Source organism: Balaenoptera acutorostrata, chromosome 11 (assembly GCF_949987535.1).
Source record: "Balaenoptera acutorostrata chromosome 11, mBalAcu1.1, whole genome shotgun sequence".
Lineage (NCBI taxonomy): Eukaryota > Metazoa > Chordata > Mammalia > Artiodactyla > Balaenopteridae > Balaenoptera > Balaenoptera acutorostrata.
The window spans coordinates 9769331-9795099 of NC_080074.1; the positions used below are offsets into that span (position 1 = coordinate 9769331).

The window sequence follows — 25769 nt, forward strand, 5'->3', positions numbered from 1 at the left end:
TCTCTGACATCGAGGACATAAACCGGGTGCCCTGGGTCCTGTAGGTGCCTCCACCCCCAGACCAGCCTTGGCACCGGGGGGAGCCCTACAGTCTTTGGCAGAATGACCAGGTCTGCCACATTTAAAACATGGACCCCTTTTTCTAGTAGGTTGGACTATGCCAGCTTTTGTAAGTGCAGCAGCAATAGCAGCTCCTTCTACATAAGCAGGTCCAATATCTGAGCAAAGGTGAATATAATCCTCTAAGTTTCCTTTTTTTTTTTTTTCCTAAGGTCTAATAGCCTCCTGGCAAGCACTATTAGCATTTTCGAAAGCCAATTGTTTCACTATAATAGCTCCTGTAGGGCCATCCACTATCAAGCGCCCCACTGCCTGGAGTAGCCGATCCACAAAATCTGCATAAGGTTCAGGGCCCCTGTCTAATCTTTGAAATATCTTCTGTTTTTTGAGTGGGAGGCAATTTTCTCCAGGCTTGTAGAGCTAAATGATTAATTTGAGGATAGGCTATTGCTGGATAAGTGAGCTGATCTTGCAAAGATATATACTGTCCTTCTCCTACCAACATGTCATAACCAATAGGAATATTGTGAGCAGCATTTTTTTCAGCTTGCTCAGCAGCCCTCTCATAAAAGTCTGATTTCCACGTGAGATAATCTCCCCCAATCAAGCAGGCTCGCGCGATAGATTTCCAATCCGAGGGAGGTAAAGCCTCCCCAGCTATAGTATCAATCATAGCTGTCGTAAAAGGGGCTGTAGCCCTGTATTGGGCACATGCTGCCTTCAGATCTTTCAAAACTTTAAAAGGGATATAGCCTGATGTTCCCTAATACCCTGCTGAGGATTATTAGGATCTGGTCTTTCAATAACCGGGCAGCAAAACAAAGGATCCTCTCCTCTCTGCATTGCCCCTTGAACAGCCCTCTGCAGCGGGCTTAAAGGGACAGCATCATGTGATTTACTCACATTCAATTTTTTAAGAGACTTTTCCACCAGAGCTAATAAAACATCATCATTAGGATATTTATTCCTTTCATATCGTGCAGCTTCCTCAGCAAGATCAAAAGGCACATTCTCCTCTGAAAAAGGAGGGCTGATTGCAGCCTCTGCAAGCGGCGGAGCAGAGGAAATAGGTTTAATGTGTTCCCCTTCAGAAAGGCGGGGTACAGAATCACAGAGGGGTTCCAAACATTCCTTGATCAAATTCCATAGACTAAAGGTAATAATCGGAACTTGAGCTGGGCCATTGGCCTTATAATGATTGCGAAGATCTTCCCTTACTTTCTCCCATATAACGGCATCTATAGAACCTCCCTCAGGAAACCAAGGAGAAACCTCACATACATGCTGCAAGAATTCAGAGATCTGTGAGGCAGATACTTTTGTGCCCCATGCCTTTAACATAGACAGCAGCACTTGGGCGAACAACTCACGCTCCTTAGAGCCTTTTTGTCCCGTCTTATTTTACTTTTGACTCTATTTGCCTTGTGCTTTCTGTTTCACGTATTATATTCGTGGCGGCCACTTACTCTTCTATATTCCGCATAAGGATCCACTTACCTCTTTTTCTGTATTTCCTCAGCCGTCAGGTCCCTGTTCGGGTGCCACTTGCGACGGTCCAGCCACCACAGGGGGTCTTCCAGGTCCCGACGGAGAGGGGCAAGGGACTGAATAGCACTGCGAGTATGGGGTCAGAAGGACCAAGACAACTGATGGTTGCAAGGCACTTTATTTAGAATTTACTGAATCTAATATAGACAGAAGAGGAACTCATTATTAGACAATGAACCCATAGAATTGCTTATCATCTCCGTTCAGTCACTACCACGGACGTCAACAAGTTTACAACAACCATCCTTGAACATTATCTTCCCTTAACCAGGCTCACACACAGCCCCCAGCCATAAGGAACAGCCAGGACTCTCAGTTCCCTGAGGTCTCCTGGCTTGAGATAGTTTTGCTAATCTCTTTTACATTCCTCAGGCCTGGGAAAAAGAGTGCATTCCAAGGTAAGGGCTTTGCTTTTTGTGAGAGACATACTGTCTCTTCCAGGAGTTACCTCCGGCTAAGACTGCATGCCTCCGGCTAAGACTGCATGCCTCCCACATGAGGGGAAAGGGGAAGAAACCCTGGCTCCCAGCGTTGGGGGCTGCAGCCCCACATGCCCCCGGGTCAGGCCTTCCCCATCCAACCCCAGCACCCGCAGCCCAGGGCCTTCAGTCTTTTCCTGGACCCCACCCTTTAGATGGAATCAGGCGCGTCTGAGCCTGGCGTGATCCTAACACCCATACACCCTAGTTCTCTTCCCTGGAAGTTTGATCTCTCTTCAGTCTCTCTCCCCGCTGGGCGCATTCCGACTCTGGGAGGCTGGGAGTGGGATGGGAGCCCCTGCCTACCACAGAGAGAAAGGAGTCTTGCCAAGGAAGCTGTGTGGCGGGGTGTCGGGGGAGCCTCAGGGCGGCCAAGGACGGGGCAAGGTCTGGTTGAATAACCAAGCACAGCAGTCAAGCTGCCCCCAGGAGCTGTCCACCCACCAGCCCTCAGTTACTGGAGTGAACATTTTTCATCTGCTCAACCATTCGTTCACTTTTCTCTTGATTCTTTCATCTGTCCAATCATTCAGCCAGCAGAACCCACACCTCTGGTTCAAGATGGCAAACCGACCCCAGGCATTTATTTTTTCTCCCTCCTAAAATCCCAGGAAAATGACAGTCAAGCAACCAATCAAGCTGAAGCTAGAGAAAGATGGATAGCAGGACTGGAAAACAGGAGAGGAGGCATCCAACAAAGGAGAAATGGTGAGGAATTTCCAGAAGGTATCAAAGTGACCGAGGTCAGAGTAGCATGGGCACCAATCAGCTGATAGGGCAGCAGGTAGAGGGCGCACTCAGGAGGACAGGTAAGGGGTGGGGACAGGTCTCCCAAGCTACAAAGAGTCTAGTTTTTCAAACAGACCTCGAGAACACTCCCACTCTGGACATTGTGACGTATGAACAGAGTGGTCAGCTTTCTAGAAATGACCAGCCAGGTTGGCTCCTATGGGGGTTGGGGAGGGCTTTCCCAATAGGCTTCTGACGTGGACGTCAGGGCCAGGGTACACAACAGGGAAGAGGGAATAAAGTGTTTCCAACAGCCATAAAGCACCCCCTCACCCCCTGCTTCTGGAGCTTTGTACCCACTTCTTGCTGAAAAAGGGCCCGGGTGGGCTGACTGTCTCCTGAGTCCTGCCCTCCCCAACCCTGCTCCACACTGAGGTTGACACTCTTAGTGTCCTAGGGCCTCCAGAACAGAGGACCACAAATGGAGGGTGGGGCTTGAACAGCGAAAATTTATGTCCTCACAGTTCTGGAGGCTAGAAGTTTGAAATCAAGGTGTCAGCAGAGTTGTTTCTCCTGAGGCCTCTCTCTTTGGCTTGTAGATGGCCGTCTTCTCCCCATGTCTTCACGTGGTCTTCCTTCTGTGAGTGTCAGTGTCCTAATCCCCTCTTATAAGGACAACACTCATACTGGATTAGGGTTCACCCCATGACCTCATTTAATTAATCACCTCTTTAAAGGCTCTATCTCCGAATGCAGTCACATTCTGAGGTCCTGGGGATTAGGTCTCCAACATGAACTTTAAGGGGGGGACACAAATCAGCTCATAACAGTTGCCTCCCGACACCCAATTCGTCTTCCTGCTAGTAGAACCTTCATCATTCAGGAGGAGAGGAAGTGGCAATTATCCAACGAAACACTCATTTTCCCCGTTCCCCTCCCCAGCTCCCTACAGCTGGGAGTGCTATATGACCAATGACAGGTAACTGAGCGATCTGAAGTGTGCCCCTGAATTTGGGCTCATCTGATGTTTCCTCATGTCGCTGAAAATTCAATTAACTATCAAGTTAAGAAGAAAAAGGGGAATTTTATTTGAGCCAAACTGAGGATTATAACCTGGGAAGCAGATTCTCAGAAAGCTCTGAGAACTCATCTGCCTGTTAATTAGAAGTCAAAGGCACAGTCATATACATTTTCGAGACAAAGGATCATACGTTGAAATGACATACTGATATTTTACTTAAAGTTCACCAAGGATACATAGTCCAGGTAAGCCTAGACAAAGCAAGCAGCAAGTCACCATGACCCCCTACAGAGCTGGGAAAGAAAGCTATTCTTTAAGAAGTTACATTGCTAGCATCAGAAGAAAGGGAAAAAATTGATCTTTACGGTCAAGTAGGCACTCCCATCTTTGAGGCGCTCTGGTTAACGTGTAATGCAGATGCACACCGCACATTAGGGAGGGAGGGAGGGAGGAGGCCCAAATGAACACGCAGAGAGAGAATTTTATGTTTAATTTTTCTTGTCCTGCCTTAAAATATAAATTTTATTTCATCACTTGTGATTAGATTCAGGTCACGCATCTTCAGCAGGAATATCACAAAAGTGATGCTGTGTTGTCATGGTACCCCATCCGGGTACCATTACTCATGTTGTCCAGTTTGATTATTTGATTAAGATGGCGTCTGCCAGGCTTCTCCACTGTGAAGTTACTCTTTTTGTTTTGAAATTAATAAATATTTTCTGGAGGAGGTATAGGCGTACCTTGGAGATATTGCAGGTTTGGTTTCAGACTACCACAATAAAGTAAATACCAAAATAAAGCAAGTCACACAAATGTTTTGGTTTCCCAGTGCATATAAAAGTTTTGTTTACACTATTCTATAGTCTACTAAGTGTGCGATAGCATTATGTCTTTAAAAATGTACATACCTTAATTTAAAAATACAAGTTGGGCTTCCCTGTTGGAGCAGTGGTTGAGAATTGCCTGCCAATGCAGGGGACACGGGTTCGATCCCTGGTCCGGGAAGATCCCACATGCAGCACAGCAACTAAGCCCGTGCGCCACAACTACTGAGCCTGCGTGCCACAACTACTGAAGCCTGCGCACCTAGAGCCCATGCTTCGCAACAAGAGAAGCCACCACAATGAGTAGCCCCTGCTCACTGCAACTAGAGAAAGACCATGCGCAGCAATGAAGACCCAAGGTAGCCAAAAATAAATAAATAAATAAATTTCTTTATTAAATAAAATAAAAATACAAAATGAAAAAACCCAATTAGAATAGTAACATCAAAGACCACTGATCACAGATCACCATAACAAATATAATAATAATGAAAAAGCTTGAAATGTTGAGAGAATTTCCAAGTGACACAGAGACACAAAGTGAGCAAATGTTGTAGGAAAAATGGTGCTAATAGACTTGCTCAATGCAGGGTTGCCACAAACCTTCAGTTTGTAAAAAACACAGTGTCGGGGACTTCCCTGGTGGTGCAGCGACTAAGACTCCGTGCTCCGAATGCATGGGTCTGGGTTCGATCCCTGGTCAGGGAACTAGATCCCACATGCATGCCACAACTAAGAGTTCACATGCCGCAACTGAGGAGCCCACGTGCTGCAACTAAGACCTGGCGCAACCAAATAAATAAATAAATATTTTAAAAAACAGGGGACCGCCCTGGTGGCACAGTGGTTAAGAATCCGCCTGCCAATGCAGGCGACACAGGTTCAAGCCCTGGTCCGGGAAGATTCCACATGCCGCAGAGCAATTAAGTCCGTGCACCACAGCTACTGAGCCTGCGTACCACAACTACTGAAGCCTGCGCGCCTAGAGCCCGTGCTCCGCAACAAGAGAAGCCACCGCAGTGAGAAGCCCGTGCACCGCAACGAAGAGTAGACCCTGCTTGCCGCAACTAGAGAAAGCCTGCACACAGCAATGAAGACCCAACGCAGCCAAAAATAAATAAATAAAATAAAATAAAATAAAATAAAATAAAATAAAATAAAATAATAAAGAAAACAGTGTCGGGCTTCCCTGGTGGCGCAGTGGTTGAGAATCTGCCTGCTAATGCAGGGGACACGGGTTCGAGCCCTGGTCTGGGAAGATCCCACATGCCACGGAGCAACTGGGCCCGTGAGCCACAATTGCTGAGCCTGCGCGTCTGGAGCCTGTGCCCCGCAACGGGAGGGGCCGCGATAGAGAAAGGCCCGCGCACCGCGATGAAGAGCGGTCCCCGCACCGCGATGAAGAGTGGCCCCCGCTTGCCGCAACTGGAGAAAGCCCTCGCACGAACCGAAGACCCAATACAGACAAAAATAATAAACAACAAAATAAAAATAAATAAATAAAAAGAAAACAGTGTCTGCGAAGCACAATAAAGTGAAACGCAATTAAACAAGGTCTGCCTATAATTTGAAACTATGTAAAATCCCATTCCTCATCAGACTTTCAGTGTAGTTATTTATTTATATGAGTATGGATTCATGGTTTCCTATTTTATTCAATGGCTATCATTCATTATTATCACTATTTACTTGAATGCTCAAAATTTCTCAGATTCGGCCAGTTTTAACCTATTTTGGCTACTATAGCTTTATGGTGTGCTTAACATTTAATGTTTTTAAAGTTTTTAAATACTTGGCAGGGCAATTCTCCTCCCTGCCCCCCAGCAACATTGTTATTCTTTTTCAGAATTGTCTTGGCTATTCTTGCAGAGTTTCCCTTTCCATATTGAGTTTAGAATTGGATTTCTCAAATTATATAAAATTTTCAAATGAAATTTTGGTTAATATTATTTCGAATTTATAGAAGAAAGGAGAAAGAAAAATAAAATATTTTCTCTAGGAACATTAAATGTTTCTTCACTTTATGTAGCTTCTATTTTATGTCCTTTATTATGGTTTAACAATTCTATTCGTACAGTGTACATATTTCTTCTTAGGACTCTTCCTAGGCATTTCATGATTTTTGTTACAGTTGTGAATAGTATTCCCCCACACCAAACACACACAAATATTTTTAAATTGGTTATCACTAATTTATTGGACCACTATTTATATATATGTACATCGTAATGGTTTCCTAGGCTGCCATAACAAAGTGCCACCAAATGGGTGGCTTTAAGCGACACAAATGTATCCTCTCACAGTTCTAGAGGACAGAAGTCTGGAATCAAGGTGTGGGCAGGCTGTACTTTGTCTGAAGGCACTAGGGAAGAATCTTTCCTGTCTTCTCCGGTTGGGGCCTTTCCCTCCTGGTGTTGCTGGCATGCCTTGGCGTTCCTTCGTTTGTAGATCATCACTGCAGCCTCTATCTCTCTCCCCACACGAACTTCTCCATGCGAGTCTGTGTCTCTCCTCTTCTTAAAGGACACCAGTCCTGTTAGATGATGGGTCCACCCTACTTCAGTGTGACCCCATCATAAATAATTACCTCTGCAACGATTCTATTTCCAAATAAGGGCAATATCCTGAGGTCCTGGGAAGGGGGGGATACTACCCAACTCAGTACATACATATTTCACATTTATTATTAAAAGCTTTCTCACAAATGGGATAGAAACTACTAATTATCCCACTCTTTTTATTCCCCTTTTTTTCAGAGTCTATAACCCATGATTTCTAACATGGCCATCCAAAATAAAGGCCACATTTACCATACTCCTTTGCTGCTAGTTGTGGCCGAATGACTAAGTCCTGCTCAGTGGGATGTGAAAATAAATGCCGTATAGCAGCTTCTGGGACCCCTCCTAAGAGACAGCTGGTTTGGTCCTTTGCCCTTACTTCCCCTCTCCCCCCATCCAGCTACAGAACACAGATGTTATGATGGGGTTATGTTTTGGGCCACAAGGACCAAGGCCCTGCACATCCTGAGGATGACAGCAGAAAGCTGGAATCAGCCCAGGTCCTCAATGACTGTGGACCCATTTCCTGAGCTCTGCAGCTTCTATCTGGACTTTTCTGCTTGAGATAAGCATCCATCCAGGGCTGCCATATTGCACAAGCCCAGGGGGTGCTGTTCACAGGGCAGAGGACATGAACGGAAGACTCTGGAGTTGTGAGGTGAACAAACTGCATGGCCATCCTCAGAGGCCCTGCTTCTGTCTGGTTTAAGCCCCTGGTTGGATTTCAGTTACTTCCAGGCAATCTTAATTTTAATAAATTTTTGATAGTTTCTTTAATATCCAGGAGTTTTTTTGTGCTTGGAGGGGAATACTCATTAGTATTGGTACTTTGTTTATTACACAATTTGTGAAAATAATATAGCTCTGAAAATCAGTTTTCCTCAAGCATTTAAACATGATTATTAATTTGACTAGCTACAGTCCCTTAAAACTTAAATGGCAATTACAGATCTAGTGTGATTGATTTTTTTTTTATAGCTACTTTATTTATTTATTTATTTTTATTTATTTTTGGCTGTGTTGGGTCTTCGTTCCGTGCGAGGGCTTTCTCTAGTTGCGGCAAGCGGGGGCCACTCTTCATCGCGGTGCCTTTCACTATCGCGGCCCCTCCCGTTGCGGGGCACAGGCTCCAGACGCGCAGGCTCAGCAGCTGTGGCTCATGGGCCCAGTTGCTCCGCGGCATGTGGGATCTTCCCAGACCAGGGCTCGAACCCGTGTCCCCTGCATTAGCAGGCAGATTCTCAACCACTGCGCCACCAGGGAAGCCCCATGATTGATTTTTTGAACCCTTCAGACATCTTAAATAACAGGCCAAACATTCACAGATAAAATATTTCAGAACAATCAAGGTTGTAGGATCGGAGTAATGTAATGATTGATTCTTTATTGAGATGCACAAACTACGGAGATTTAAACTGAAATCTTTGAGTGTTAGGCCAAGTTTTTTTTAACAATAATAAATATTTATTTATGGCATCAGAAACTGTTAAGTTTCCCTTTGTCATAGAGATTTTTTTTTAACTTTTTATCCATTTTATTTATTTATTTATTTATTTATTTATTTATTTATGCCACGGCACACAGCTTGTGAGATCTTGCCTTTTGCAGCAACATGGATGGACTTAGAGGACATTATGCTAAGTGAAATAAGTGAGACAAAACAAATACTGTATGATATCACTTATATGTGGAATCTAAAAAATACAACAAACTAGTGAATAAAACAAAAAAGAAGCAGACTCACAGTTATAGAGAACAAACTAATGGTTACCAGTGGGGAGAGGGAAGGGGGAGGGGCAATACAGGGGTGGGGGAGTGGGAGGTGTAAGATAGGCTCCAGGATGTATTGTACAACACGGGGAATAGAGCCAATATTTTGTCACTGGCAGTGACAGGGCTGAGTCCTAACCACTGGACTGCCAGGGAATTCGCTTTTTTTTTTTTTTAATATTTATTTACCTATTTATTTGGTTGCACCAGGTCTTGGTTGCGGCAGGCGGGGTCCTTAGTTGTGGCATTCGAACTCTTAGTTGTGGCATGCACGTGGGATCTAGTTCCCTGACCAGGGAGCGAACCCAGGCCCCTTGCGTTGGGAGCACGGAGTCTTAGCCGCTGCGCCACCAGGGAAGTCCCTGTCATAGAGATTTTAATTTCTGACACTTTGTATCTTTTCCAGAATTTATGCATGTTCTAAGTTTGCATGGCAATTTGGAATCCCTTGAAATTCCATATGAACTTTAGGATGGTTTTTCCTATTTCTGCAAAAAATGACTGAGATTTTGAAGTGATCACATTGAATCTGTAGATCATTTTGGGTAGTATGGACGTTTTAACAATATTAACTTTTCAAATCCATGAACATGAGATGTCTTTCCATTTGTCCGTGTCTTCTTTAATTTTTTTCAGCAGTGTTTTGTAGTTGTCCATGTAGCGGTCTTTGGCTTTCTTGGTTAACTCCTAAGTATTTTATCCTTTTTGGTTCTATTGTGAATTGTGCTTTCTTAATTTCCTTCTCAGATTGTTCATTATTGGTGTAAAGAAATGCAACTGATTTTTGTATGTTGATTGGATTTAGTACTTTTTATTGCTTTTTTAAGTGTAATATTTCCCCCTTTTCCATTTTTAGGTAATTGTTGTTAATATAGAGAAAAAGCTTTTATACATTAATTCTGACTTCAGCCCTCTTGTTTACCCTGCGTCTTTTCTCTTTTTTCTTTCCCTTTCAAATTCAAGTCTCGGGTTTGGAAGGTATAAAATCATCAACAATAACAGAAGAAAGTTTGTATCTTCTTTTCCAATGTTTACACAATTTCTGGAATTTCCTTGTCTTATTCTATTCCTTAGAACTCCAAGACAATTTGGAGTAAATGGTGACATGGTCCCAATTTAACTGAAATGATTTTAATATTTTGCCATTATAATAATATTTATTGCTTTTCTATAAAAATCATTTCGTACACTTCAGCATTTTTAATTTCTATTTTACTTAGCATTTTAATGATGGCTGAATTCTATGAAGTTCTGTTCAGCATCTATTAATATGAACACATGGGTTTTTTTTTTATTTATTTTTAATACAATTTTTAAAGGTTACTTTCCATTTACAGTTATTACAAAATATTGGCTCTATTCCCCGTGTTGTACAATACATCCTGGAGCCTATCTTATACCTCCCACTCCCCCACCCCTGTATTGCCCCTCCCCCTTCCCTCTCCCCACTGGTAACCACTAGTTTGTTCTCTGTAACTGTGAGTCTGCTTCTTTTTTGTTTTATTCACTAGTTTGTTGTTTTTTTTAGATTCCACATATAAGTGATATACAGTATTTGTTTTGTCTCACTTATTTCACTTAGCATAATGTCCTCTAAGTCCATCCATGTTGCTGCAAGAGGCAAAATTTTGTTCTTTTTTAGGGCTGAGTAATATTCCTTTGTATATATGTGCCACATCTTCTTTATCCACTCATCTGTTGATGGACACTTAGGTTGCTTCCATATCTTGGCAATTGTAAATAACACTACTATGAACATTGGAATGCATGTATCTTTTCAAATTAGTGTTCTTGTTTTTTTCCAGATATATACCCAGGAGTGGTATTGCTGGGTCATATGATAGTTCTATTTTTAGTTTTTTGGGAAACTTCCGTGCTCTTTTCCACAGTGGCTGCACCAATTTACATTCCCACCAACAGCGTAGAAGGGTTCCCTTTTCTCCACACCCTCACTAACGTTTGTTATTTGTGTTTTTTGATACTAGCCATTCTGATGGGTGTGAGGTGATATCTCATTGTGGTTTTGATTTTCATTTCCCTGATGATTAGCGATGTTGAGCATCTTTTCATGTGCCTGTTGGCCATCTGCATTTCCTCTTTGGAAAAATGTCTCTTCAGTTCTTTTGCCCATTTTTATTTTTTTTTTATAAATTTATTTTATTTTTATTTATTTCTGGCTGCGTTGGGTCTTTGTTGCTGCGCAGGCTTTCTCTAGCTGCCGCCAGCAGGGGATACTGTTTGTCGCAGTTGCGGGCTTCTCATTTTGGTGGCTTCTCTTGTTGTGGAGCATGGGCTCTAGGCGCACGGGCTTCAGTAGTTGCTGCACGTGGGCTTTCTCTGGTTGGGGCGAGCAGGGGCTACTCTTTGTTGTGGTGCGCGGGCTTCTCATTACAGTGGCTTCTTTTGCTGCAGAGCACAGACTCAAGGTGTGCGGCTTCATTAGTTATGGCACGCAGGCTCAGCAGTTGTGGCTCGCGGGCTCTAGAGCGCAGGCTCAGTAGTTGTGGCGCACGGGCTTAGTTGCTCCGCGGCATGTGGGATCTTCCCGGACCAGGGCTCGAACCCGTGTCCCCTGCATTGGCAGGCGGATTCTCAACCACTGCGCCACCAGGGAAGTCCCAGGGGAGGAATTCTTAAGTAAATTTTTCCTTAGTGCTGTAGTATCTAAGTTCTTTATACTCATCTTTTTATGAAGGAAAAACCTGATTCTCCTTTCAGAAAGTAACCCAAGTTTTACAGACTTTCAAATTATCTTTATTTTTTCAATTATAAAAATATTTACCCACTTAGAAGAGAAAGGAAAGAAGAAGAATGAAAGAGGAAAGGAAGGTCTCTGGACTTGGGCGAGGGTCAGGGGTGACCATGGAGCTTGCTACTTGCTCCTAGGAGTCAGCAGTTTATGAAGCAGTGAGATGCCCCAGGACCTGTCATCTTGAGTCACTTCGTAACGACGAAGGGGATGGGGATCCAAGTCTCAAGTCTCTGAAGGAATCCTCTAAATTATTCCAATTCGAGGGCTGTTGAGAGAGAAATGAGAAAGCTTCGGCTGGCAGGAAACTGAGGGAGGAAGGGGAGCAGAGGTGAGGCTGAAACTGCCGGGACAAGAAAAGAACTGGGTCAAGGCAGGCCAGGGATGCCTTCAGAGAAACAGAAAGCTAAGAAGAGTCTACGAAGAGGGGCTTCCCTGGTGGTGCAGTGGTTAAGGATCCACCTGCCAATGCAGGGGACACGGGTTCGAGCCCTGGTCCAGGAAGATCCCACATGCCGCGGAGCAACTAAGCCCGTGCGCCACAACTACTGAGCCTGCGCTAGAGCCCGTGAGCCACAACTACTGAGCCCATGTGCCACAACTACTGAAGCCTGCACGCCTAGAGCCCGTGCTCCGCAACAAGAGAAGCCACCGCAATGAGAAGCCCGCGCACCACAACGAAGAGTAGCCCCCGCTCGCCACAACTAGAGAAAGCCCGCGTGCAGCAACAAAGACCCAACGCAGCCAAAAATAAATAAATAAAATAAAATCTATTAAAAAAAAAAAAGTCTATGAAGAGAGAGAGAAGGAAGGAACTGGGAGCCCCTGGAAGAGGGGACCTAAAGCAGGTGTCATGAGAAAAGAGAAAGCAGTGGGGGGCAGTGGGGAGAGAGCAAGGAGAGGATTGACAGACAGAAGTGGGGCTGAAGCTGGGAAGGGGGTCGGCGGTGGGTGGAGAGGCCAGGGGCCTGCAGCGGGGAGAGCTTCTCACCAGCAGGATCTTCCGGAGCCGACGGCTTATGCTTTCACTGTATTGCTCCAGCTTATCCCAGGACTCGAAGGGCATCCCCTGGTTATCCACAAATTCTTCCCAGCAGTCTTCAAACTCTGAGAAGAGAGAGGGAAACTGAGTCAGGCCCCAAGGGCGGGGGAGCAGCAAGCTGGCACCAGCAGGGCCACGGTCCCTCCTTCCTTTCCGCTTCCTTCTCTTCCTCTCCCTGGAATTACTCTGTCCCTGGAATTGCCCCTTCGGGTGGTTTCACACCCTGGGTCTCAGCTGGGCCGCCGTCCTTGTCCAGCCTCCCCTCCCCCTCCACTCCCACTCAGTGGCTTTCGCTCTTGGAACTGCAGATCCTCCCGTCCACCGACAGCTCTGTCTCTCTTCCTACCTGAGCGGGTCATGACAGCCACTGAGACCTGGGCTGCCTGTAGCTGCTGCAGCCCCCTCTGAAACAGCTTGACCCAGTGGAAGTACAGGCGGGAGGCAAAGATCTGCAGGCTCAGGTGGTCCTGACCGTTGATGAAATCAACCAGTTCCCTGGCACAGGTAGGGCAAGGGCTCCACGTGACATAGCAGATGATTTTGTAGCTCTGGTTTGGGTCGAGATTCAGCGAGGTGATCTTGTCAATAAAGCAAATTTCTGCATGTCGCTGTTTCTGGAGAGGGTCTCAGAGAGACGGAAGGGTTGGTTAGAAGGCAGAGGCCAGAGGTCACACACCGAGGGTGAAGATCGGCATGAGGGCCTCTGTCCTGTGAACTTCCCAGTATGTGAACTTGCCTATAGCACAAGGAAAGAACCTCCTTTCCTTCAGTTATTCATTCCTTCACTCACTCACTCATCCATTAATTCCCACTCCCCAAGCACCTGTAACTTGATCGGAATCGGATCAGGGTCCCAGTGCCCAGAGGAGACGGGTTGTAGAACAGACACCCCCAGGGCACAGTCCTGAATACTCTGTGACCTGGCTTTTGGACATGTCCAGGAGGTTTTCTGGAGATGTTTGAACCTGAGGGTACCAGGGAGGTCAGGGAGGGAGGGAGCGGGGACAGGACAGGTAGGAAGATGGCAGAAAGGGGGAAGTGTGATGGAGATCTTGCAGGTGAGGTTAGGTGCTCAGTCCTCGGAAGAGCGCTTGGCTTCCCCGAAGTGGTGACTGAGCTGAGATCCGGAGGATGAGGCAACATTAACTTCTCAAGGAGGGGCAGGAGGAACGTTCTGCTGGAGGGAAGGGCTTGTGTGGCGGCCCGGGGATGGGAAAGAATGTGCAGAGCTCCAGGGAAGCAGGGCTCACTCAGACTGCTAAGCCTCAGGATTTTCCCTGCATGGTGCGGTTGCCCCTGCTTGCCCTGTGCCCAGGGAACCCACTTGGCACCTTGTTTCGGAAGCAGCCTTTGTCAAGCGTGAAGCCATCGAGCTGCTTCAGCTGGTAGCACAAATAGGTCTTCCTCCGGTAGCGGGGCAGTGGGACCCGGTGCTGGTTGCCAAACTGTTGTTGGAATACTTTTTTTTTTAGCAGATTCATTGTGTTTCTGTGCAACAGGAAGGAGAAAATCAAAGATGCAGAGAGTGTTTTCTGGTGTCACCCAAGGCTCTGTCACATTCTGAACCCAGCTCCTTGGGTTCACCTAGGCCCCTAAGGAGAGGTAAGGGAGGGTCTCTTCCTTCTTTATTGGCCAGGAGGACTGGGAGGGAGAGGGAAGAGGGCGAGCTCTCCCCCCTCACACATCACCACCCCCTCCAGCCCACGCTAGAGGCCATTGCAGGCAGGATACCTGGGCTGAGTGGGGGGCCCCCCACCCCGAGAACTGGACACGGCATGTCCTTCCTCATCTCTCACATCTTTGTCCTGAGCCCCAGACCCCTCTGTTAAGGTCCCACCAGCACCTCAACCCGGTACCTAATGTCAGGACCCTTCTCTGTGGGGAGTGGGGAGGGGGATGGAAGTTAAAGAGCTTCCTTTAACTCTGTGCTCTTGGCCGAGGTGTGTGTATCACAATTTTGTCCGTACAAAGAGCACAGAGGCATGTGAACAGGGACAACTGTTGTCACCAAGGGAGTGTTGTGACAGAGACTTTTGGCTGAAGGGCTCACATAGCTTTTTCTCCCCCTAATTATGATGGTAGTCTATAGAGTATTCCATTTTCTATCTTGCTTTTCTTTCATTTAATATTATACTGCAAAGTGGCCCAGCCCATGTGGGGATGCAGAACCACCAGGTTCTTTTCAGTAAATGCTGTTGGCTCTGCGCAGACAGCAGTAGGTGGATGTAACCAGGCGCCTTCCTGCCGGGCCCGAGAGGCGCATGACAGCACCCTCTGGCCGGGGCCGCACTGCACGTGGCCACCCACGGCCAAGCAGATGCCAGTCTGAACGAGCCTGGGAGGCTTGATGGCCCCAGCCCATTGCCCTTCTGGACATTCCACCCAAGGTAATGTCACTTGGTTGACCATCGAGTCAGACTCAGATGACCTCAGAGCCTCAGAATTGGCACCTGGACACAGGAATCAAGCCAAGGGTGCCCTCACGGCCCAGAGCACAGGGCACAATACTTTGTTCCTGCAAGGCCAGAGAAGTCTCGGCATATCTCCAGCCAAATCACCAGTTCCACCAACGAAAAACCATTTCTGATATGTTATGCTAATTAACAAAGCCACAAACTTCATCAGTGGAAACCTATCTCTGACGTCCCTTGTGTTAATTAGTAAAACTTTAAATGGATTTGGATAACGATTGCTGAAGAGACCATCTCTGGACTGTGGCCTTTGATGACTGGCCAGTGACCTCGCCTGGAGTTCATACTCCCCATGAGGGCAACTGGGCACCGTCAGGGTAAGGATTAGAAGGGAAACCCCATTCATATCACACCTAAGACAACCACTGCCCCGTTTGCCCGGAATCTTCCTGATTTTAGCCCTGAAGTTCCCATGTTCTGGGAAACTCCCCAGTCCTGGGGAAAGCCAGACACTCAAGGCTGAGATATTTCACATTTGAGACAAGAGGACTTATCTTCATAGCACAAATGTTGCACCTTGCCCTTGAATAGCTAAAGCTGTAGGTACGATAGAAACAACCTGTAAGAAGTACTTAAAGACCAGTTGAATTTTTCATACTTGGTAGTGTCTTCATGGGAAACGAGTTATCTTCTTGTCTTGGAGAGTTTTCCCTCCACAGAGCAGAAATGAGAATATTCTTTGCAAAACTGTGCCTTTATAATAAAATTTTTAAAAATGCTTTTATAGCTGACTCCAAACATTGTTTCACTCATCCTTGAACCTAAAGTCTAGGACTGAGGGTGCACAGAGAGCTTTAGGAAGACCCAGTGGCCATGCCTATGGGATATGGCCAGGGACACAGAGAGACAGGCTGTGGCAGAGGCAGGGCTAGGAGGCCTGAGGCAAGAGAAGGAGCCAGAGAGGAAGAGAACCCAGGGCTGGGTGCAGAGCCCGAGGCAGCGAGGAGGACCAGGCAGCACCACCTGGTCCCTGCAGCGGGGCTCCAGCCTCCTTGGCACACGTCCCAGCTTGCCCTGGGCACTGGGATCTCTGGCTCCACCTCCCTCTCACAAGGTTGCCCTTGGCCTTGGGAAAGTCCCTTATCTGAGAGTGTTGCCCTACAGCTCTCTGAGCGGTAGATGCCCTTCCTGCCTGGGTAAGCGGAGGTGGGAGGCCTAGGGTGGTTTTTGTCTCTCAGACCCATCCTCTTTCTTCCTCCTGGGCTCTGGACTTACCTGATCCCAGGAGTCCAGATGCAGTCTCCTGGCCTAGGAAGGCTTGTCCAAGCCCAGCCCTTTGTCATAGGCACTCTGCCTCGATTTCCTCTCCCAGGACCCTTTCTTTAGGACAGCCCCTTATCTGAAAGCGACCTCCCAGGCCGGCTCAGCCGAGGCTCCACCTCCTTCCTGCTTTGGCACCAGGGGTGGGAGGGCCCTGGGGTGGTTTGCTTCCTCAGGCTCTGACCCACCTACTCTTGGGCCCTCCCTCTTTGGCAGAGGTCGGTCTCTGATGAAGCCAGACCCCTCTATGCAGCAGGACCCGACGTTATTGCAAAGGGAAAGAGAAAGTAAAGATGCCAGAGAGAGGGGGATGGGACAGACCCTGGCGGAAGAGAGCAGGACAAAGGCCTGCTCCCATTGGGGGAGGGGCGGGCTGGAGCCCTCTCCACCCTACTCCTACTTGGCACTTAGCTTTTATTCAGTACCCTGACAAGACTCTGGGCAGGACGGAAAATGAGGGCTGGGGGTCAGCACTCCAGATTTTCATCTCCAGCCCTGTGTTGAGCAGATCCTGTGCACCATCTGCTACCCCAGCTCCCCAGTAGCATCAAGCGGGGAGGAGCATTATCCTGACATTTTAGATGTGGTCCCAGCACAGAGAGGTTAAGAAACTCTCTTGAGGTCACACAGCAAATAAATGGCAGAACTGGAAAGCTGTACAGGAAGCCTGGCCTGGTTCCCTCCCCTTGCTTCCTCATTGTTCCATGAAAAGGAGTTGGGGAGGGGGCACAAGAGAAGGGGTAAGCTGTCTGCTTACTTTGTCACATGGCCACCAAGACCTCCAGATGAGAAAACAGCTCTGGGGAAAGTTGAAACCTAGGGAGGAGGTCTTAGAGCAGTCACGGCCACCTCCAGTCCAGACTGCACACAAATGTGATTCCCAAGTTACCTTTTCCCAGCTTGTCATCCCATTGCTACCCGACCCTGCACACACCCCCTTCTGCCCCACAGGCCCTGGTACGGCCTCGGGGGTAACACAAGCTTGGGCAGGAGGTTAGAGGATCCACAGGAATGGTGTCCCCTTCACCCCCATCTGTCCTAATGCCCAGGGCCACAGCCAACAAAAGATTCTAGAATGAGCTGGGTCCTTCTGGGAAGTGACCAGATTTTTTTTTTTTTTTGGCCACAGCACGTGGCATGTGGAGCTTGCCCAACCGGGGATTGAACCTGTGCCCCCTGCATTGGGGGCATGGAGTCTAACCACTGGACCACCAGGGAAGTCCAAAGAGTGATCAGACTTGCACACTGAAGTGTTGGTCAAACTCAGAGAGCTAAGTCACCGCTGGCCTGAGAGGCAGGAAGGATGGAAGAGAAGGCTGAAACCCTTTGCTGGCCTTTCCCTAATGACAGCAATCCTACAGCCCCGGCTTGGAGATTCCTGTGAGCCGCCTGAGATGGGCCAAAATGCAGGTGTGCCAGAAGCGGGACCTTTTAAGCTGGCCACTGTGGCCCGTTTTAATGCCCGAGACAATCAGGAGGTACGTCATCCACATTCACGTCCCTCTGTGCCTCCCTCCTTGAAGGAAACACCGACAGGGAGAGCATCAAGGCAGAAGAGCCAAAGCAACCAGAGACCCCCTGGATTCTGCCCAAGACCCCCAGGCAGCAGTGCAAACAGGAAGGGAGAGTAAAGGGACAGGTGTCTGCTGCCACTGACAATTCACACCCAGACGGCCAAGATCAGTGGGACCCCAGACCTTCTCCACAAGGACTTTAAGGACAGATTCCAAACCAACAGCTTCCCACTTGCTGTTCCTTCCTCCACCTCTGCCTGCCCAGAATCCCACCTCATCAGGCTCTTACTCCCTTTTTGCCCTGCCACAATCCCGGCCACCCTTTCTGGAACCTCCACGGAGTTCCTCCCCGGTGCATTCACGTGGCAGCTGGCTCTGTGGACAAAGGGCCAGACGCTCGCTTCCTGATCTACCTTGAGCAACTGAGCTGTGGTCTCTGACCTGACTCTTGGCAGCCCTTCCACTTTCTATTCTGCTTTTTGAAAAAGCTCCAATAATCTCAATCCTCACGTCCCCAATCCTACTTTTTTCTAAAAACTTATTTAAATGTAAACTTAACCATTATTTTTTTTTTCCTTGCTCATTCTCCATCACCATCCCCAGAGCTTCATCTCTGGCAGCACTTTGGGAATGGGATGACGGATGAGCAGAGTGAAGACAGGGTGTGATGGTGACAAAGTGAAGCGGGGTGGCGGTGGGGTTCCAGGGACACCAAGGTCTGGAATGGAAGCAGAGGAGTCGGGGTCAAGGGGGCATAAGCCGGAGAGAGACACACAGGACGAGGATCCGGCTCTCACTGCACCTGCTCAGCTCAAAAAAGCCTTTGGTCATCGTATGGGCTGAACCGTGTCCCCGCAAATCCACATGCTGAAGTCCCAACCTCCATTTTCTCAGAACGTGACTGTACTTGAGATAGGGCCTTTAAAGAGGTGATTGTGTTAGGAGGAAGCTCTTAGGGTGACCCTTAGTCCAATCTGACTGATGTCCTTATGAGAAGAGGAAATTGGGACACACAGAGGGACACCAGGGGCTCCCCAGGGGTCATGCACAGAAGAAAGACCATCTGAGGACAGAGCGAGAAGGCAGCTGTCTGCAGCCAAGGAGGGAGGGTGCAGGAGAAGCCCAACCTACCGACTCCTTGATCTTGGACTTCTAGCCTCCATATTGGTGAGAAAGTAAATACCTGTTGTTAAGTCACTCAGTCTGTGGCGTTTTGTTGCGGATATCCTAGCAAACGAATACCATCATTCCCATCAAGGAACCTCGTTCTCTGATAAGTCAAGTCTGTCTTCAAGGATGTTTTTCAAATCTCATTTTCACACTTATACATATTCATGCCCATTTATGTTCAGTTCAATAACAAGGTTTGGCCAATGTGTGAGATGGGCGGAGGCGGGGCCGCCTTGCTGGGGGAGAGGGAGATCTTACAGGGGGGAGGGGGAGACGCTGGGGGAAGGAAGGAGAGAGGAGCTGAGGGAGGGCAGGGGCAGCCCAAGGGCAGTGGCCCTCTGGGGCCAGGGAGGAGAGGAGGCTGAGAAGGGAGGTGGAAGGTACTCGGAGATAAGGAGGAGGTGGGGGGAGGGAGGCTAAGGAAGCCCTCACCCGAGAATTTCCTGAAGCTTTGCCGCCAGGAACTGATAATTTTTACGCAGTTTCTTCCAAGGCTTGAAGGGCATCCCCTGATTGTACACAAAGTTTTTCCAACAGTATTTAAACTCTGAGATAAAGAGGAGAGAAAGCCATCAGGTCCGGGCCCTGGGAGGCCTTTCTCCGCTGACCATCCTGTGTCCTGCCCCCTCCTGCCCCCTCCCTGCCATGTGCCCTCAGTCCTGCCTCGTTTCCCAGGCTCTCCTCCCACTCACCCTCGCTGGTGGGTATTCTAGGTCCGCCCCCATCCCTCCCACCGCCCCGCCCTCCAGCCCCCAGCCCCCTCTGCTCTCACCTCGGAGGGACATGAGGCGCACCCAGGCCCTCTGGTGGTGCAGCAGGCGCAGCCCGTGCTGGCACTCTGGTTTCCAGAAGTAGTAGAGGCGGGCGGCAAAGATGCTCAGCCTCACGTTCCTGTTCTCCTTCAGGAACGCAGCCACCTGCTCTGCACATGACAAGCAGGGGCTCCAGGATAAGAACCAGGTGATGCGGTACTGCTCGTAAGGGGACAGCTTCTTGGCGCAAAACCAAGAGAGGAAGCAGAGTTCCGCGTGGCAGGGAGTCTCGGGATAGACCTGGGAGAGATGGAGGCGGAAAGGGGGCGTTCTTGGCCGGCAGAGCAGGCAGTGAGGCCGGGCTAGGGAGCTGGGGAGGAGGGGTAAGGGGGGTGGGCATCCCAGAGGCAGGTTGTTCATGAGTTATCCCTTCTTTCCATCTCTCCCCTCCCTTCTGTTCTTCTTTAGTCATTGACTACCCTCATTCATCGACTCACCCATTTATTCTAACATCCATCCTCCCATTCATTCATTCTACAAGTAACCTGAGTGCCTGCTTTGGGCCAGGCCCTGTGGGCTCCAGGCTTGGTCCCTAGGTGCTGTCTGCTGGGAGGCCCACAGAGCTGCCCTGTCCGTCGGCAGAACCACCAGCCACAGATGTCTACAGAGCACTTGAGATGCGGGTTGTCTGAAGGGAGGTGTGTGGCAAGTGTAAAACTACACAGTTCATTTCAGTGACTTCGTATGAAGAAAAAAGAATGTAAACTATCTCATGAAGTTTTATATTAGTTATATATTAGAAAATACATCTAATTGAAATAATAGATTAGGTATACAGTCAGTCCTCTCTGTATCTGAGAGTTGCTCATCTGCAGATTCAACCAACCACCTATTGAAATTATTCAGGAAAAAAAAAATTCCAGAAAGTTCCAAAACCCAAAACTTGAATTTGCCAGGCTGGCAACTACTTACATAACATCCACATTGTATTTACAACTCTTTACATAGCATTTACATTGTATCAGGTATTATAAGTAAGCTAGAGATGATCTAAAGTCTATGGGAGGATGTGGGTAGGTTATATGCAAATGCTATGCCATCTTACATAAGGGATTTAGCATCTTCAGATTTTGGTGTTCGTGGGGGTCCTGGAACCAACCTCCCCACCCCCATATCTAGGAAATGACTGTGTTGTCTAACACAGGGTCAATATTAATTTCGTCAGTTTCTCTTAACTTTTTGAACACTGGGTAGTAGAAAGAATGAGATGACACCTGTGACTCAGATTAGGTTTTGGTGGTATAATACTGCTTCAGTGCACACCCCCGCCCCGCCCCTTCCGCACACAGGTTCTGAAAAGGCTGCCTTCTGGGTGGAGGAGGGCAGGCGGGTGGGGGAACATTTTGCCAAGCCCGATGACAAACTCAGAGACCCACCACCAGCAGACTCGCTAAACAAGGCTTGGTGGGATAAGTCAACCGCCATCACGTATCCGGTTCCAGGACTTAAGAAAATGTGTGGGAAGATACATCCGCCACTGAGAACCCCCAAATGGCGTTGGACTTATTACCATTTTTTCCACATCCTCTACTGGCTTATGTGAACCTGTGTAACACCTCTGACATGAGGGACACCATTTGGGGGCTAAAGTTTCATCCCATTTTTGAAACAGGCACCAGATTTGAACTATTACACTGGGCAAGGGCATAGGACAGAGCCTGTCACAGCTATATCCGCATTCTTTTTTTGGGGGGGAGGGGCCGGGTGCGGGCGACATGCGGGACCTTAGTTCCCAGCGCCTCCTGCATTGGGAGCACCCAGCCTTAACCACTGGACTGCCAGGGGAGTCCCAATATCCGCATTCTTGATTAAAAACTGGACACACTGCAAAAGGGATTTTCCTAGTATCTGACATAATATACTCTGAAAACCAATGAATTGCAATTGTAATTATATCTCCCAATCATGATATTGGGAAAACAACTTGTGCAAGCATCTTAAACCTTCCGCAATTTGCCAATACCCGCCCCCGCCCCGGCTTTTTTCTCCTTGGCGGGACACAACGCAGGCTCCACCTGAATCTGTGCTCCCCTCATTGCAATTCTAAGGCACCAAATAAATGCTTTTGTGTCTTTCAGCTGCGCCTCTTTTCTGGGTCGACACTTAGCTCCCGCCTGCGATGAGTGTCCTGGGGCCCATACCCGGTTTTGAAAGACCCCCCAGTCGGTGGAGTCAGGTGAGCAGTGCTTCAGTCTTTCCACCTGGTAGCAGAGGTAGGAGCAGTTCCGCCCATTGGCAAATCTCAGGTTGCGAAAGTGGAAGGAGAAGGTTTGGCGATCTAACCACTCCACTGGGTTTCTGGGGCAAAAGAGAGAAAAGGGAAAATGCAGAGAGCGCCCCCTGGAGTTACTCCCGGCTGGTCTCTCCGGAGCGCAGCCCCCTGGACGCCCTAGGCGCTGTGCCTCCCAGCAACCCGCCTGGGCCTTGAGAATTTCCTGCGCCTTTCCAGGCAGGAAGGCTGGGGGAGAGGGAGAGGAGAGGGTGCTGGGACAGCAGGGATGGGTGACGTCTCCCACAGGGGCCCTGGCTCTGCTACTTCCAATAGCACACCCCCCACCTCCACTCCGGTTTTCCTGCCCACCCATCCCCCAAATCATTAGAAAAATAAAAAAAGAGTAACAAAAACCTCTCCACTCCAAAATAAGAGCCTTTAACATTTCAGTTCAATTCCTTCCTGACTTTTCACTTGCACATGTTTGTTTGTTTTGTTTTTTAATGTCGGGTTAACACCTAAATTCACAGGCTTGGGCTATGGTTACAAGTGCTTTGTGTATCTGAACTCATCTACTCTCCAAATGCTGCGGGAGCCATGCCCATTTTATAGAGGAGGAAGCGGGGACGCAGAGGGGGACAAGTAACCTGCCTAAGTCACAGAGCTGTAAGTGATAGAGCTGGGTCCCCTGACCAGGCCAGGCCATTTCCAGCTCTTCCATTATATGACCTTGCAGCTGTGTGAAGTCTTGGGTGTGGCTTTCTTTTCTACTTAATTTTAAAATAGGAGCGTTTCTCCTGATCTTTCCTCCAGTTCCATTACAGCTGTTAGTGGTACAGTTATAAACGTGAAGCGTGGTCACCTAGGGTGTGGCCAGGTTTGTGAACGGTGTGCATTTACTTTCCTGCTCAGAGTTGAGATATCCTTGGAAGAGATGATTTATCTTCTTGCCTCAGAGAACTATTCTCACACTGTGTTTACAATGGTGTCAACTGAAACTGATCAGAATGCTTTAAAAAAAGTCACCAGCTGCTTCAATCATCCTTTCACCAAATTCTAAGCGTTAACAGAGCACAGATATTTCCGACCAATAGAGGGTGCAGCCCCGCACAGGCAGGGAGGGGACGGCCTAGCCCGACAGACTTTCAGACTGAGAGCTGGGCCACGAGGACCCTCAGAGCTGGGTGGAGGTTTGGGAGGGGCCGGTTCAGAAGCAATAGTGGGGGCAGCCCCAGAACAGGGCAAAGACCCCAGATGGGAGTGGGCCCTGCAGAGAAGGAGCCCAGAGAGGGGAAGGAGCCCAGAGAGGGAAAGGAGCAAGGCTGGGACTGCAGGGACTGCGGGGAGAAGGAGGCCAGCCCTAGAGAGGGCTGGAGATGGGGCCCAGTGGGACAGAGCGGGCAGCAGCGGTACCTGATCCGGGGCCTCTGGCTGCAGCCTCCTTTGCTGGCTAGTCCCAGCCCTGCCCTTTGTCTCGGGCGCTGGGGCTCCATTTCCTCTCCCAGGGCTCTTGTGTAGAAAACCCCCTTATCTGTGAGCGACCTCCCAGGCCGTCTCAGCCGAGGCTCCACCTCCTTCCTGCTTTGGCACCAGGGGTGGGAGGGCCCTGGGGTGGTTTGCTTCCTTAGGCTCCGACCCACCTTCTCTTGGGCCCTCCCTCTTGGCAGAGGTCGGTCTCTGATGGAGCTGGACCCCTCTGTGCAGCAGGACCCACGTTATTGCAAAGGGAAAGAGAAAGTAAAGATGCCAGACAGAGGGGGATGGGACAGACCCTGGCGGAAGAGAGCAGGACAAAGCCCTCTCCACCCCACCCCTGCACCCAGCCCAAATCTGCACCTGGCTCTACACTTGCCTGTTGAATGAATGGAGGCAATGAGAAAGTATGGACCTTGGATCAGGACTCCTTATTTTCTCCTGGCACAGCCAGAAGTGAGGGGACAGATGTGGTTTGAATTCCAACTTCTGTGCTTGGTCCTCGGCAAGAGTCCCCTCAGCCTTCGCGTGGCAGAGAGAGGGCATGCTTGCACGAAAGCTCTCTTTATAAGGACACTAATCCCCTCATGGGGGTCCCATCCTCATGACCTCATCTAAACCCAATCACCCAAAGGCCCCACCTCCAAATTCCATCACACTGGGGGTTAGGGCTGTAACAGAGTAGAACAAACCTGACTTCATATTGAATCTATTCCTTTACCTCTAACCCTTGTGCTCTGTTGCCTGTGCTTAGTCATGCTGGCTCTGCACCTTTATAAAAGAATGTTGCCTGGAATCTCCCATGGATTCAGGTTCTGGGTCCCACTCTTTAGAGCAGGGGTGGCAAACTATGGCCCCAGGCTAACCACCTGATTTTTTGTAAATAAAGTTTTATTGGGACTCAAAAAAAAGGGGAAGTCAGGGAGTTCCCTGGTGATCTAATGATTAGGGTTCAGCACTTTCATTGCTGTGGCCCAGGTTCAATCCCTGGTGGGGGAACTCAGACTCCCGCAAGCCTTGTGGTGTGGCCAAAAAAAAAAAAAGGGAGGGGGAATCAATCAATAAATATTACTTCAAGCACACACACACACACACACACACACACAAGAATGTTGCCTAGAGCCTGGAATATATGTGATAGCCCATTCTCTAGCCTCTGACCTTTAAAGGACACTTTTCCATTCATATAGAGATAAAAAGTTGCAGAACAGAAAATAACAAATATCTAGTTGGTGGTTTATGGGAACATTGTGACCAGACCTACATGGACAGCAGCAAGAACAAAGGATTCCTGCAACGACCAGCCACACCCCCTCCCCTTTTATTTATTTATTTATTTATTTAACTTATGCTTAGTATTTAATGGTAATTTAAATGTAAGTACAATAAAAAGTGAAAACCTGAAGAAAAAAAAAAGAATACCATTGTGTATATTTACATAATAATGTATGTTATCAATCACTTCAGGAGCAGATTTAAGTTGTCATCACTCACATCCTTGAGCTAGATCCTAATCCTATATCTTTACATCCTAAATCTTTGAGCACCTACTTAATTGTTTCTCTCTTTTTTTTTTAATTAATTAGTTTATTTATTTATTTTTGGCTGTGTTGGGTCTTCGTTTCTGTGCGAGGGCTTTCTCTAGTTGCGGCGAGCGGGGGCCACTCTTCATTGCGGTGTGCGGGCCTTTCACTATCGCGGCCTCTCTTGTTGCAGAGCACAAGCTCCAGATGCGCAGGCTCAGTAGTTGTGGCTCACGGGCCTAGTTGCTCCGCAGCATGTGGGATCTTCCCAGACCAGAGCTCGAACCCGTGTCCCCTGCATTGGCAGGCAGATTCTCAACCACTGCGCCACCAGGGAAGCCCCTCTTCTGTTTCTCTTTTGTTCTCAAATGTCCTGTCTAGGGAATCCTTTGAAACCCATACCCTTAACCACAGTATTAAGATCCTCCAATCAGCAGATAGAATGATGGGATTAGATGTGTAAGAGAATTTGGAGGGAAACACCTCTAAGGGAAAAGTGGGGAGGGAGCCAGAGCAAAGGGGAGAGCTGGTGATGGTAAAGGAGTGGGGAAGAA

General features: G+C 48.3%; 1 protein-coding gene across 3 annotated transcripts; it reads right to left on the reverse strand.

Annotated features, from left to right (window-relative positions):
- Positions 1-7054: 7054 nt before the first annotated feature.
- LOC103014141 (DNA dC->dU-editing enzyme APOBEC-3B) lies at positions 7055-23794 on the reverse strand. Of its 3 annotated transcripts, none has more exons than XM_057557434.1 (8): positions 23633-23794; positions 22149-22305; positions 19968-20247; positions 19628-19742; positions 14112-14268; positions 13127-13394; positions 12730-12845; positions 7055-7194 (listed from the first exon to the last, which is right to left on the reverse strand). In XM_057557434.1, exons 1-8 carry the CDS (start codon positions 23710-23712, stop codon positions 7126-7128), a joined length of 1242 nt encoding a protein of 413 aa, XP_057413417.1. In that variant the 5' UTR covers positions 23713-23794; the 3' UTR covers positions 7055-7125. The 3 variants fall into 3 exon arrangements, with proteins under 3 accessions (XP_057413417.1, XP_007189137.1, XP_057413418.1); XM_007189075.2 differs by lacking the exon at positions 7055-7194 and adding an exon at positions 11777-12006; XM_057557435.1 differs by lacking the exons at positions 7055-7194; positions 14112-14268; positions 19628-19742 and adding an exon at positions 11777-12006 and having other exon boundaries at positions 13127-13405.
- Positions 23795-25769: the final 1975 nt, after the last annotated feature.